General features: G+C 34.6%; 1 protein-coding gene across 3 annotated transcripts in view; it reads right to left on the bottom strand.

The window, feature by feature from the left end:
• LOC132698795 (G-protein coupled receptor Mth2-like) overlaps positions 1-13852 on the bottom strand; it is a 125444-nt gene that overhangs the window by 108724 nt on the left and 2868 nt on the right. Inside the window, exon 1 of one of the 3 annotated variants that reach the window (XM_060665078.1) lies at positions 1907-2371. The exons of the other annotated variants lie outside the window; for them this stretch is intronic. Within the exon in view, the coding sequence (XP_060521061.1) occupies positions 1907-2366 (460 nt within the window). The 5' untranslated portion in view covers positions 2367-2371. Of the gene's footprint in view, positions 1-1906; positions 2372-13852 lie in introns of those variants that run through there. 3 annotated transcript variants of the gene reach the window in all.

The following is a 13852-nucleotide window of genomic DNA, read 5'->3' on the forward strand; positions in this document are numbered from 1 at the left end:
TAATAAACGAGTGAGTTCAAAAGTTTACCGAATGTGTTGCATACTATACTTTTTCTACTACCACTAGTTTTTGGGTACATTTTCGCAAAACAACACGAATACATTCACTGACATGACCGTCAGAATTGACAAACGTCAAAATTCCAAGCGTGGGAAATGTCTCCGAAAACATCCGATTGCTCCCAAATCCGTGCTGTAAGTGGCTCGGATTCATGTCAAACGAAACTGACGTGGTAAAGTGATGTTTCCCGCACGCTACATCGGTGGGTAATTAGGTATTTTACAGACGGGTGTAGAAAAAATTAATTTCACGTCTTATTATAAGATTCGAGTTGTCTCTCTGTCCAATATTCGAGATTTGGGTGTCCTAATAGATTCACAACTCATGTTCGACTTGCATGTAGATATGATTAGAAATAACGCCTTTAAAATGTTAGGTTATGTGTTATGATCTTTACAAAAATCATGTCAATTATATGTTGAATATTTTTCTTTGTTTTAATTAATCTCAATTTCTCTAGTATGATATGGAATCCAAATTAAGTCATATACGTGTATAGAGCGTCTGGAAAGAATTCAAAAAAAATCATATGAAAGGACGAAATTATCTACCGGCGGCGACGATATTTGAAAGCAGTTAGACAGTTTCGCAGGAATATCTATTATCTGGACTAATAATTACAATAGACCAACTAGGTTGCTTTCTCCTTCCATTTGCAGATCCCCATTCTATCGTGTAGAAGTAGAACTGGGATATTATCTCTATGCATTCTATGAACGTGTGTCATTGGTCTTAACCGTTGGGTTTTTACAACTTTTATAGTATCTGCTTCGTTATAAGATCTCTTAATGCCTTTTCATCCACATTTCATTCTCTTTCTTTGTGCCGTGAGTCTTACGTTGTACTTTTCTCTTCCAGGTTGCAAATTTGGTTTGTTCTGTATTGTTTAGGGAGTTGGCATAGTCTCACTTTTGCTTTCTTGAATATAAGTTTACTGTTTAATTACTGTGAAAATATTTTTGAAATTTTCCTGAACTATACATATAACCTTTAATTTAATGGTGCCTGTCATGAGAAACAACTTGAGCTACAGAGCAATGACATTTTCGAACTCTAAACTTTAATACCCTCTATCTCACTAATGAGCGACATTTCATAAGGGCATATTTGGCTCGATATCATTATTATGAAACTGAGGAGTAGCAGTGAAGGCTTTATTAAGATTTAATGAGCACGTTTCGAATTTAAGAAATAGAATTTACTTTATACTTAAGGCTAAGTTCCGCGAGTCTAATTTTATTTCCGCTTTGTCGTGTTGTCTCGTACTCTTTTACCCCTTCAAAAAATCCAAAACAACTGTTGTAGGTCTGTGTATGGCTTAAGGAAATATGACCACAAAGTTGCAGTGAATGAGAATAGACAATTTATTCGAATAGCTGTTCTCCGTGTCAATATATAAGTTCTTAAAGATTTCTATCCCGCCCTATTTACAATATAAATTGGTTTTTCGTAGCGAAACATACCCACACTGTAAATATTAGGATGAATACGTTAACAGACTGCACAGAACACAAAACTGCTCATAGATGTTTTTTGTCACCAAAAATTTGTTTCCAAAGAAAATTAGAAATGGTTAAAGTGATTCTTGGATTTTTCGTTTAATATTTAATAGTTTTAATATTTTTTCCTGTATTTGTTTATCTCTTTTGTTTAGTACTTTTAGTACTAAGTACATTGTCATAAATCTGATTAGAGTAAAATGTATGTATTATTATGTGATGCAAAAAGGTGTATAATAGATAGAATGTATATTTCTGCATGTATCTTAATTTTCAATGAAAACTATTATTACTACTGTTATTATTATTATTGTTCTGGCGCATTCAAGACACTTTCAAGACTTACACAGAAATGTTTTCGTTGGGGGTTGGACAACCGCATCCTGCTTGAAACAAACTAAAGCGGTAAAGTAGGACAAATTTCCGTTGACGAAGGTGTCCACGCAATACTCGTTCCACGGCACCAAATTCGGGGTGCCAAAAGGTCTCAGCATGGAACCGTCTTTCTGAATAAAAAACCGATCCTGTTTCAGCGACGTGAGCTTAACGCGTATCGAATCGGCGCTGCAAGCGTTGTTGCTAATGACGTTGATGGTGGCATTATCATCCAGGGTGGTTCCCGAGTATATTGAAGGTCGGAATTCGTATTTGACGGAATACGAGCACAGTTTCCCTAAACGCACGTGGAATTCCGGGCAACACTTTCGTAGGTAGTTTGTGGAGTTTCGATCGTACCCGAAATTCACACTAATAGCTATAACTTTCCCGATTCCACAGACGAGAAGCAGAATACTTGGGCCGAACATGCCGATCGAACTTCAACGTCGTGTTTGTTTTGAATGTATCGAAATAAGGAAGTCCGACCTACACAATTTTTTTATACCGATAGGATATCGTCGAATATCATTTAACGTTTAACGATTTACATTTTAATGGCTTTACTGGGAAGCATTTTTGCATAGACTGGTTTGAAATTACCAGCGGACGTCACCTTGATTGCGAGTGAGATTTTCGCGATCGTATCGGAACTCTTTCATTTTTTAACTATTAAAAATTCCTCGCGCCGGATCGGATACCGGGCGAGACAAAGAAGCAACGATTTTAATGTTGATACTATTGCGCTTTTATAAAACTCGTAGTGTTCACAGTATTGTAAGATTAGTAATGCAATAATGACAGGAAGACGGGAAGACGTTCCAATGATTCTCCACTATCAGTGAGTGAAAAATGCGATTACGTGATTTTTACTGTACAGGTTTTCCCAAATTAGACGGTTAAATCGGTTAAATAGAGGCAAAGTTATGTATTTTGGTGCTTTGAACCCGTTTTTTTTTTACAGAAGGGAGTACAAATACGAAATTATTAGTAGACTCCATGATAATAGATAATTCTCTTTTGGTGACTAAGGACACAGTGGAGAATCGTTGGTCAGATAAAAACTTGTGCAAAATGTGTAGACGCATATCAAGCAATTATATGGTAAATGGCATTGGAGTCAAGAGTTTGGCACGAGCGGAGTGTATTGGAGAGAATGATTAATAAACCAGTCACTTATAAAGTTTACCGAACGTGTTTCATACTATACTTTTTTACCACCACTAGTTTTTGGGTACATTTTTGCATTCACTGATATGACTATCAGAATAGACAACGGTCCAAAATATCTTTGAAAACATCCGATTTCTCCCAAACCCGTGTGGTAATATCCCGGAAATGTCCGAAATGGCTCGCAGCCGTAGTTAACGAAACTGACTATAGTCGGTACGATTTGTGATGGCATACTCAGCAATACAATTCCAGACAGAATAAAATAGATTGTCCATCTTGCTTCCACTTATACTTCAACAGATATTCTTCCGCCCTAAATGATCAATGCAAGATAGCCGTCATCAACGATCACGATTATATTACTTGAGAGTAAGAGAGACCGAATCAGTTGCATTTGGTATTTATCAATTTAAGTAGCCCATACTCAGAGATGCATTTATGTATTTCCTATGTAATAATAGATCAGAATATTCCTTAATGATATGCAAATATTTAGGTAGGTATATGAAAAAATTATGATAATTTGTTAAATAAACTGCCCTAAAACTCTGTGCGTGCAATAAAAATTGCAATAATACTTTATATTATATTTATTTATATATATTATATATTTATAATATATATATTAACAATAATAAAGATTATTGTTTTGGTTCGTCGTCTTATCAATGTGGCTTGTCGATTTACATATTCGATATGTCTGTTGTGAATGTTGTAAAACTGTAAATTACCAAACAACTATATAGTGAACCGTTGATTTTTGGCTTAAGGTTAAAATTAAATGTCTGAAGAAGGTCTTGAAGGCCGAAACGTCACAAAAAATAAAATGTTTCACAAGTAACGGAAACTTATTTTAATTTCACTAAAAAAGGACCAAAAAAAACCCAAGAACCATTTCTTAAGAACATATAAAATCAAAAGGATCCAAGAACTCACAAACTAGAAATATATATATATATATATATATATATATATATATATATATATATATATATATATATATATATATATATATATATATATATATATATATTCTACCTTATAAAATATAATTTGGCAAGAGTAAATATACAAGTAAATCATATTTAGTATATATATGTTATTATCTGTATTAATAACAAGTGGTGGTAACGTTATATCAAGTGTATTCTCCTTTTCCCAGTATTCATTTATTATATTTTTTGTATGTGTTACATATCTGATCCAATTTTCTTTGGTAACTGTCTGGAGGGTTGCCTTCCAAACAAATACTACTGCAGTGTCATCGTGCCTTGCCTCACAATATTTTTTAAAAAGATATTTTGCACTGAGCCCATACCAATTCTGTGGCATTAAATATAGAATGGCAAGGAGGCAGTCTTAAAATTTGATGACCCATTTCAGAAATTATTTCGTCTGTAGCGTACGGCAAACTTGTTTTGTAATTTTAGATAATTTTTAACAACTCGCAGTTTAGACCATTTTCTGGGTAATTAATCCGCTTACTGCGCAACCAATTGATAAATTCATCTTGTCTTGTCGATGTGTTTGGTACACTTTTACTAAATCTAGCATTATCCATAGTTTCGGCAGCAGTTTTTCAAAAATGCGACCTTGTTTTATGCTATCTCCGACGAGTGTACGATACCGGGGCGTAATAGACAAAGGTAGAACTGGCAGGTAAAAGGGTGCGTTTTGTCGTTCTTAGTATACGAGTGGAATCAGGTAAAATACTTAGGCATCGTTTCTCTTGGTTTTATGAGCCACTGTGCCATCGCAAATCTTACCGACTATAGATTGGTGTATAATTAGGTATTTTACAGAAAGTAGCGGAAAGGAACTATATTCTTACCACAAATCATCAAGGAAACAACTGAGAACCTGAGACGAACACACTTATTAAATTAATATTTGTCGAACTAAAGTGAGCCAGCCGTACGTCATTTATTTCATTCGTGGTCCCACGATATACATGATTTTTTGAACATCGCCATAATAAGTAGTCCAGTGAATTTATATCTAGTCTTCTGGTGGGCCATCGTATAGATAGATTAACGATTTCGTATCCACTTATTTGGAAATAATGTATTTAAGATGTTCATTATTTGCCGTCCATTGCCAGGAGTTTTGCCGCCTTGTTGCCACGATAACGATTCCACAATATTTAATGGATGATGTCATGAAACTGATTGAAAATACTATTTAATATAAATTGTTGATATACTTCGGACGTTAAGCTACCTTCATATATTATTGGACCGATAATTTTATTATTCCACAAGCCTACCAAAACATTAAAGGACGCTCGCCCCCTGTGGTCTTACTTCTTGATTTGCTGCGGGGTCTTTATAATGTTCATTGTGCCTATTAAATAAACGGTGAGTTGGAAAACTATATTCATTGGTCCAAATTATTTTTAGCATCATCATCTGCTTCAAGCTGATTTTTTTGATTTCAGTGGATTTTGAGAAGATGAATGTAATTGGAGTCCATTTTCCAAATGTCTGCTTGATCCTTAACATCGGGATATTTAATTTAATTTAAATAAAAAAAGAATAACAGTTCTGAAATCTTATTATATTTATAATATTATCCAACCAATTTTTATCCAATTTGGCAAACAAATTTGGATGCGGTTGAAATTTAGGTACCGTTTGCTGGCAATTCCGGAATTTCTGAGTGAAATGTAACTACTGCAAAGTATATGTCAAGACATAGATCTTGAAACGGTTTTAAATTAAGCATCAAAATGCGCAACTTTGCCTTTATTTAACCGACTTCATAGATAATACTTTAATGAGGCTTTGCTAGTACCATGGAGAGCAGAAGAAAGTATTTTATATTCATTAGACGTCGATAGATGATGGTTATATAACCAGTGCATCCAAAGCTTTCATGAAAGGCATGTCAACAGGTATTAGGTGCCTTCAGGTTCCAAATGAAGCACTCCCTTATTTTTTTGAAAATACCGGCACACAAAAAATTAAAAAGAAGGAAAATATTCTATATTTATGTACCCGGAAATAAGAAAATTTATAGTTGCGGGATGTTCCGAGTCAAACAAATGAATTTGTATTGTGGAGGGTATTAGATTATTATACATGAGGTTTCAATAAACATGCACCAATGCTTTTTGTAATATTTTAAATCATTTTGCCTCGTCAAATAGACGATAGATCCTTTATTTGTTCAGAATTATGTCAATAATAAAACATGAAAACATTGCAAACCATAGTTATGAATTGTACTTTTGCTTTGGCTCAGGCATGTTATTAATAATTTCTCGAAAACTATTACAAATTATAATTATACAATAGTTTTCCTGAGTATAGGTCAAGTTACAGCTCTCAGTTCTCTGTTTTTAGACATGAACTTAAAAGAATCGAATTCAAAAGTGCCAGGATACTATTTCCCACAATAACAGGTCTGTAACTATCGTTCATTCCAAAGAGACGACGTATTCACTTTTTTCATAGCAGAAAGATCCTCTCAAAATTGGAAGAGATGCTCCAAAACAGATGTCAATGTCTGGTCTAGATTAAACGAAGGCATCGTTAGCCATGGCAGCGTTCTCAGTGCGTAGGAGTCTTTAGTTAAACTTACTATCACACTTTGTAAATGGAACCTACAATGAAGCGATTTAAGTCCAACATGCTCTGTGGTATTCTATAGCATGTGAATTTTAGTGACTGATCTGTACGGTTGGCAAAACACAAGGCATTGTGTTTCAGGCTTATTTAAAAAAAAAACCATGACAGGAGAGGTACCTATCCAGAGCATCAAAAACCTTTATTACTTTTGCCTGGAAAGAGATGTACGCTACTAACCCTTTTGTAATTTTAGTTTTTACAGTTCCAAAACAATAACGCTAAAAAAACGATGAAAAGCAAAATCAAAGTCATTGCAGGCTAGGATGTAAGGATTTTCGCACTTTTTTGGACGAAAAATCTCCCACCGATGGTTAGTGCATGTTTTTTGGAATACTTTTTGGAAAGTTGTGTATATCTAAGATAAATGTTTTATGGTCACTTTTGTCCTCGATTGATTGTATGTATATCTTTTTCGATCAATGTTTGTTTATGATATTCGTTCTCGAAAGTACCAAGGCAGTTTTTATAATAAAAATGAGAATAATTTGCCAGCCCAGTTAAAGCATTGCCAGGATTTCTATTCTTTTTATGGAGGTACTGTTCGGGTTGTGAGTTTGCCCCATAGCACATGTCCTTTGATTCTACTTTATGGATCACATTACTCTTTTTCTGGTTCTATTGAAGGACGTAATTTCTAGTTCTTCAGGAAATTCCCTTCTTAGTCCATGTGGTGACTGTTATGGATGCACGTGTCGTCCAAGTTCGCTAACACGCGAATGATCGTTTGTAGTTTCTCGATTTTGGGATTACCTAGTTGCTTTCTCCATCCTAGATCATGTTCATGTTTGGATAGAGTCAGTGCATCTGGTTGTAGAATAAAATTTCAGGGGTAGCTGTTAAATTTGATAGACGGTGTATGGGCTTGATTTCATCCAGTACTGAAGCATTTGTGCGCCTAACTGTCCATAGCACTCCTAGCAGTTTACGCCATTTCAAATTCATTAATACGCATACCAAAATATCGATGATACAAGGGATTTTACCAATGATTTCAACAAGTCAAAACTAAATATATTACTGTAATTTAATTCCAGTCTAAATCTTGTTGCTACTAGCTATCAAAAAAGTGTCATCGGAAAATATCAGATTCAATACCCTCGAAACCTTGAAAGCCTATATCCAATTATCCAAAATTAATCTCATAAGATATTATGAGGATAACCTGAACAGGGAGGGAAAGCACGTAGCCCTGCCTAACACCCTATAAAATGTTTGTTCGAGGAGAAGTGTTACAACATTTTTTCTGAGAAATTCATAAGACATTTGTTCACTTGTTACCGTGTTCTTTACTAATCCTGCTTGTTCTGTGAAGCATAATCCTGCTTGTGTATGAGATGACAGCAATCAATCTGTGAGTGTCGCAGTTGGTGGTGTCACCTTTTGTATGTATAATAAATCTGGTCCAGTCCGTTTGTTATTTAGCAGAGCACGGATTTTAGTTTTGAAACTACGTGCGATTGCTTTTACTTTGCTGAAGAGGTCTTTCGTTCAATTTGTGTAAGCGTAAGCATTCTTTCCTCAGACCTTAGCATATCTCGGTGGGAATTTTATTAATTTCCACGGCTTTGCTTTTTTAAATCTATCCCGTGCGTCTTTGACTTCACTTAAGGAAATATCCGGTTCTAGTTGGTCGTTGGTTACGTGATCAACCGTTTCTATATAGCCTATTATAACTTTCTAAATTCCGTCTGTAGTCTGCTATTTTTATCTCTTAGTGATTTTTTTTGAAGCTATGTGCGATTACTTTCATTTTGCTTCGAGGTCTCGTTCGATTTCAATATTCAAATATTCTCCTAATACATTGTCTTATATCCTTTGCAACCCCAATCTATTAGGCTGTTGAGTATTCTGTTTTTGTCACGTTATATTAATACTATGCGATTCCATCCAGTCCAGTTTGAATGTGTTTTGCTTTTTGGAATTGTAGATAGTTAGATAATTTTTCACTCTTCTTTGTTTTTTATTTCAGACCTTCCCCGTTGAGGGCTTTGTCTAAGTCTGTTCTAATATCATTCAATTTAACGTCGAGGTTATTCTATATTGCCTTGCATTTCGAATTTCATTGCTCCAGAATTCTTGGGCTGAAAGCTTAAATATCCCATATGTATTAGTTTTCGATAAATACTGATAAATGCTGATCGACCCACAGAAGCGTGACTATAATTAGGTCATATTAGAACGATGACAGTTTGAAGTTGCTACACTAAAACCTGGCTTCCCACGTTCAAAGAAACGATGTTTTTAATTCAGGTGTTAGCGCTGCAATCTATGTATAACTAAATCATTCGATGACAAGTTAACATATTGCTGTTAACAGTTGACGTATATAAAAAATATTTTCTGTTTTAATCCGGTGAGAAAAACTCAATGTTTCGATGTAATGAAAATTTCTTTGGGCTTCTGTATACTTGCAGTAAAAATGGGAGTGGTAGTATCATGTAACGCCATTGTAAATTAAGTCGCGCCTCGGGGAATTCATAGAGTAAGTTATTAGAATTTCGCCGATATTAATAATTACGCCTAATGCAGTACGTGTGTATATGGGTGAATTATTATGATCGCAAACCTCAGAAGTGGGACGCTTACCTAATGAATATTATTCATAATTTTCTCATCATTATGGCCACAAAACATACATTTACATCCCACCAGAACAATCTTCAAAATTGGAAAAATTTATGTAAAAATGTAGGTGAAGTTGCGGAGATGTATGCAGGCAGGCTGTTGCTCAAGAAGAGACAATAGTTAATACGAATGATGCTCAATCTTCTACTAGTGTCCGAAGAATAGGTAATAGACTTAAAATAACGGATGAGAGAATGAAGAACTTTACACAATTTCAAGAATTCAAGATTAGTTGGTTTAGAAACGGTATTAATAACACCAGAAATTTACATTGTTGGGCACTTGAAAATACATGATTTTCGGTGAATATTTGGTGTGGCATTATTGATGACCGCTTCATTGGTCCGTTTATAATTGAAGAACGCCTCACGGCAATTCGTTATTTACATTTTATTGAAAATGATTTTCCAATATTTCTGGATGATGTTACTCTTAATGTAAAACAAAGAATGTGGATTCAGCACGATGGCGCGCCTCCTCATTTTAGTCGACAAGTAACAGAATATCTTAATAACAATTATACAAACTGGTGAATTGGAAGACGTTCGTTCAGCAGTATCTTGGCCGGCAAGGTCACCCGACCTTAATCCCTTAGATTGGTTTTACTGGGGAAGACAGAAAACGTTAATTAGGTTATGCAGAAAGTATTGAAAACAGAAAACAAATGGTAGCTAGTATGGTGGATGCCGCAGAAGCTATTCTTGCTGTTTACTAGATTACCTATACAGCAACTGGGTGAACATTTTGAACAAATAACTCAATAAAATAAAATGTAAATAAATAAATTAAAATAGCGTTCCGGAAATATGTTTATTTGACATTTTTAACTTAACATCACGGCAGCAACAGATTAGATATTATTAATCATTTGAAAGAAGAATAGAGACTCTTCAATTTTAATACTCTTCAACAGAATAAAAGGACTATTTGCCATTTTGGTTGGCCGTCGTTTGGGCAGGCATATTTATATTTATGAGAAAGTCTTTTGTATTCCTTAAATTAAAAAACAAAATACCGAAACAAATTTTAGTTAGTTGAAGTGCAATGAATAATTGTGAATTTTAGAGTAAGGCGTAAAAAATGCTTTTCAGGTTGATGATGATTGATGGTAAAGAAAAGATGTTCAGTTTAATTAAAATTTTGTATGATTGAATGACTAATTATCGTCTTTTGAGGAGGCAATGCAGAACCTGGAAGATGTAGTTTATGCGTTCGCTATCCACTAATGCGTTTGCTTTGAACTATGAAAACAACTTTTACGGCGGAGAAAAAAAATGGACTGTCGTACTTTCTCTCATAGAAGAAATCCGAGGTTGCTGGCCACTCAGCAGCTCCTATTAGACGCCTCGCCGAGCGACAACTTTGTTGATCCAGACAAAGTCGTTGCAGAGACTCTAGGGCCTTGTGGCTGTGGAAGCTTCTCAGCTAGCCGGCGGAGGAAAATTGAAACCGAAATACAGAGGACCATTTACTGTACGTGCAGCACCACCTAATGACCGATTTGCGTTACAAAACTGTAACTGCTCATGAACAACTGCGTGCCCAAAAAGTCGGTAGCGTTCGATTATTTACTTTTTGAATGCTTATTTAAAGTTTGAATAAAAAAGTGAGATTAATAATGTCAATTCCAGATTAAGGGGGGATACTTTTATTCAGGGTTGAAACCCTTACGCCTCCCCTTAAGTTAACATATTTAACAGCATTCACAATGGTAGAATAATCTAATCCATAGAGACCACCATATCAAACGAAATGAAATTAAATGAAATGAAATAGAAAACACATGAGCGACGAACGTGTGAATTAGTATACCCTCAGATTCTACAATTTGTCACCATACCATATTAAAAAAGATTCAAAAAGAAATCGCTTGTGAGAATTGGATATTTGAAATTATAATTTGATAAACACCAATATCATAAACAATAATCAAAAGCTCCAAAATTAACGCAAGTTGACGAATAGGCTGTTATTATTTGTATCTTCACCCTAAATATTTTTCAAGAAATACATACCAAATAATGGTCTGATTCTACTCGAGAAAGTAATATTAAGGTCCATCCAGTATTTTTCTAAAACTCAACAAAAGCGGAATTACGGAAAATAAGGAATTTTCCTTAGTAACCTTTTTCTAATTTATCGATTAACTTTAAATCTCTAATTGCTGATGTTTAATATCAACATGGTCATTTTTTAAATCACAGAGAAAATATTAATTTTTGAGCGTCGAGAAAATGCTGAATTTTTCCCTTAGATTTGAATAACTGAAAAGCTTAAAATTTAGACCTTAAATTATCTATCAAAATACGTTTATATATATAACACATTAGAATAAATTAATAAAATTGAATGCAGAGTATTCTATTGAAAAAAAAAAAATAATTTTTGAAGCCATACTTTTGTAACATGTAATTGGATAATTTTTATTTTTTTATGCCTCTACTCTATAGCACATTTTATTTTGCACTAATAATACCAGACTGGCAAAAACTCGCCTTATTCTATGGTTGGGGCACCTGGCATATATTATCTTTTTCAAAAAAATAATAATATTAAATAATGTAACAGTGAGCTAACTTAGTTTTGTTAGGAATGCGACAAATATTACAATATTTTTAAACTGTATCTAAATCTTGATATTTTTAGATAAACGGGACGGAATATTATGTGGAAATAGATAATTTTTGCTAGCGCCAGAGTTTGATACGCTGGAATTCGCATTTAAATTTTCGCAACTTGTAAATAATTGCCGCACCTACTTGCAATAATTAATTAAATAATATTTTACGATATAATTAACTGAAGTGCATCTAATTGCACAACCTAAGAACGTAGTTTGTAAACAATAATATATGCTTTAAACTTATGCATATGTTGTCTCTCAGCGAAAACAAAACAAAGAAACAAAGCAATTTCACAAGTGATACTTCGTTGGAAAAATTAGTAATGTTTCAAATGAGGTATAGTATATCTCCGAGTATGTCGTATTGAACTTTGACCGATCCTACCGCAATAAACGTTTTACAATTTCATTACCTATTGTGACAAAGCACGAGTAGTACAGATGTTTCTAATGTTCTGTCCTTTAATACTTACCGGTCCATAGTTTTACTGGCGGCGGCCGCTGGTGCTGGAGCTTTGCCGTTTATTTCAAATTAAAACCGTTCCTTTAGTAGTCAATAATCTGTGAAGGCTCCTGATTCGTTGCACAGATAACTATGATCACTACAGTGCCGTGTACTAAAGTTGCGCAATTTTTTGGTCTAATAAAAAATGATTTAGATCAGAAACAGATAAAAGAAAGCAATTTTTGGTTTACCTCAATTAATTTCACACACCTGTGAAATACAAAGTTAATTTGATTTTGTTCGTATCTTTAAACGCGATTTTTATTTCCAATTTACTAAATCTACAAGTTAAGGGTATAAAATTTTCATATCGAAGAACCCGTGAAATATCTTTTTTCAATTCCTTGACATACATTCTGGTCTAAATCTGGCACATTTCAGATTACGTTTTAAACAAACTTTAGATTGAGTGGGATTATTATTATTCGCGTAAGAGTTTAATCTCCTGTTGTGTGTACTAAATAATTTCCATTTTTAATATTTTTCTTTACTGTTTGTTTCAATGTAACGGGTGCTTTTTTCGATGTATAGAACTTTAAGTTGCAATAAAACAACGATGGATTATTCGATTGACATGAATTTTATTTATCCGAAAGATAATCTTGTAGCATTACATTTTAAATATGATTTCTGGCATATGACCGCCACGGCTGGCGCGGATATAGTCCAATCTAGACGTCCAATTTTCGATGACTTTTGTGGCCGTATATCCAAATGGTCAAGCGTTTGTGGCTTATCCGCATAGACCAATGACTTTACATAGCCCCACAGACAGTAGCCTAGCGGTGTTAAATCACAAGATCTTGGAGGCCAATTCACAGGTCCAAAACGTGAAATTAGGCGGTCACCAAACGTGTCTTTCAATAAATCGATTGTAGCACGAGCTACAGAGCCAATTCCTGTGCTCCATGGCGGATGGACTCATTCGAGTCTTCCTCAATGCTACGCTCTACAGCAGCAATAGCTTCTTCTGTACGCACCGTACGGCGTCTCTGGGGATGCGAATTATCAATAAGAGTAAAGGTGGTGCGAAAACGTTCCATGGTTAATTGAATTAACTGCTCTGATGGACGATTTTGTCGACGATAAAATGGACGTAGTGCGCGATACGTATTCCGCACAGAACCATTAATTTCGAAATAAAATTGCACTATTTGCAAGGGTTGTTCAGGCGTGAGTCTATTCATGATGAATTGCCAAACCAAACTGAGAATAAATCACTTGACAGCTGTTAAATCGGTCGCCATCTTGAACAGTAATGCCAACTTAAAGTTCTATACATCGAAAAAAAACACCCATTAGTTTTGTCCAGTCCAGCGAATAGCTTACGGCTAGGCATTGATGAGTATTACTTAATTATAA

Source organism: Cylas formicarius, unplaced genomic scaffold, assembly GCF_029955315.1.
Source record: "Cylas formicarius isolate icCylForm1 unplaced genomic scaffold, icCylForm1.1 PGA_scaffold_2__14_contigs__length_35257938, whole genome shotgun sequence".
Lineage (NCBI taxonomy): Eukaryota > Metazoa > Arthropoda > Insecta > Coleoptera > Brentidae > Cylas > Cylas formicarius.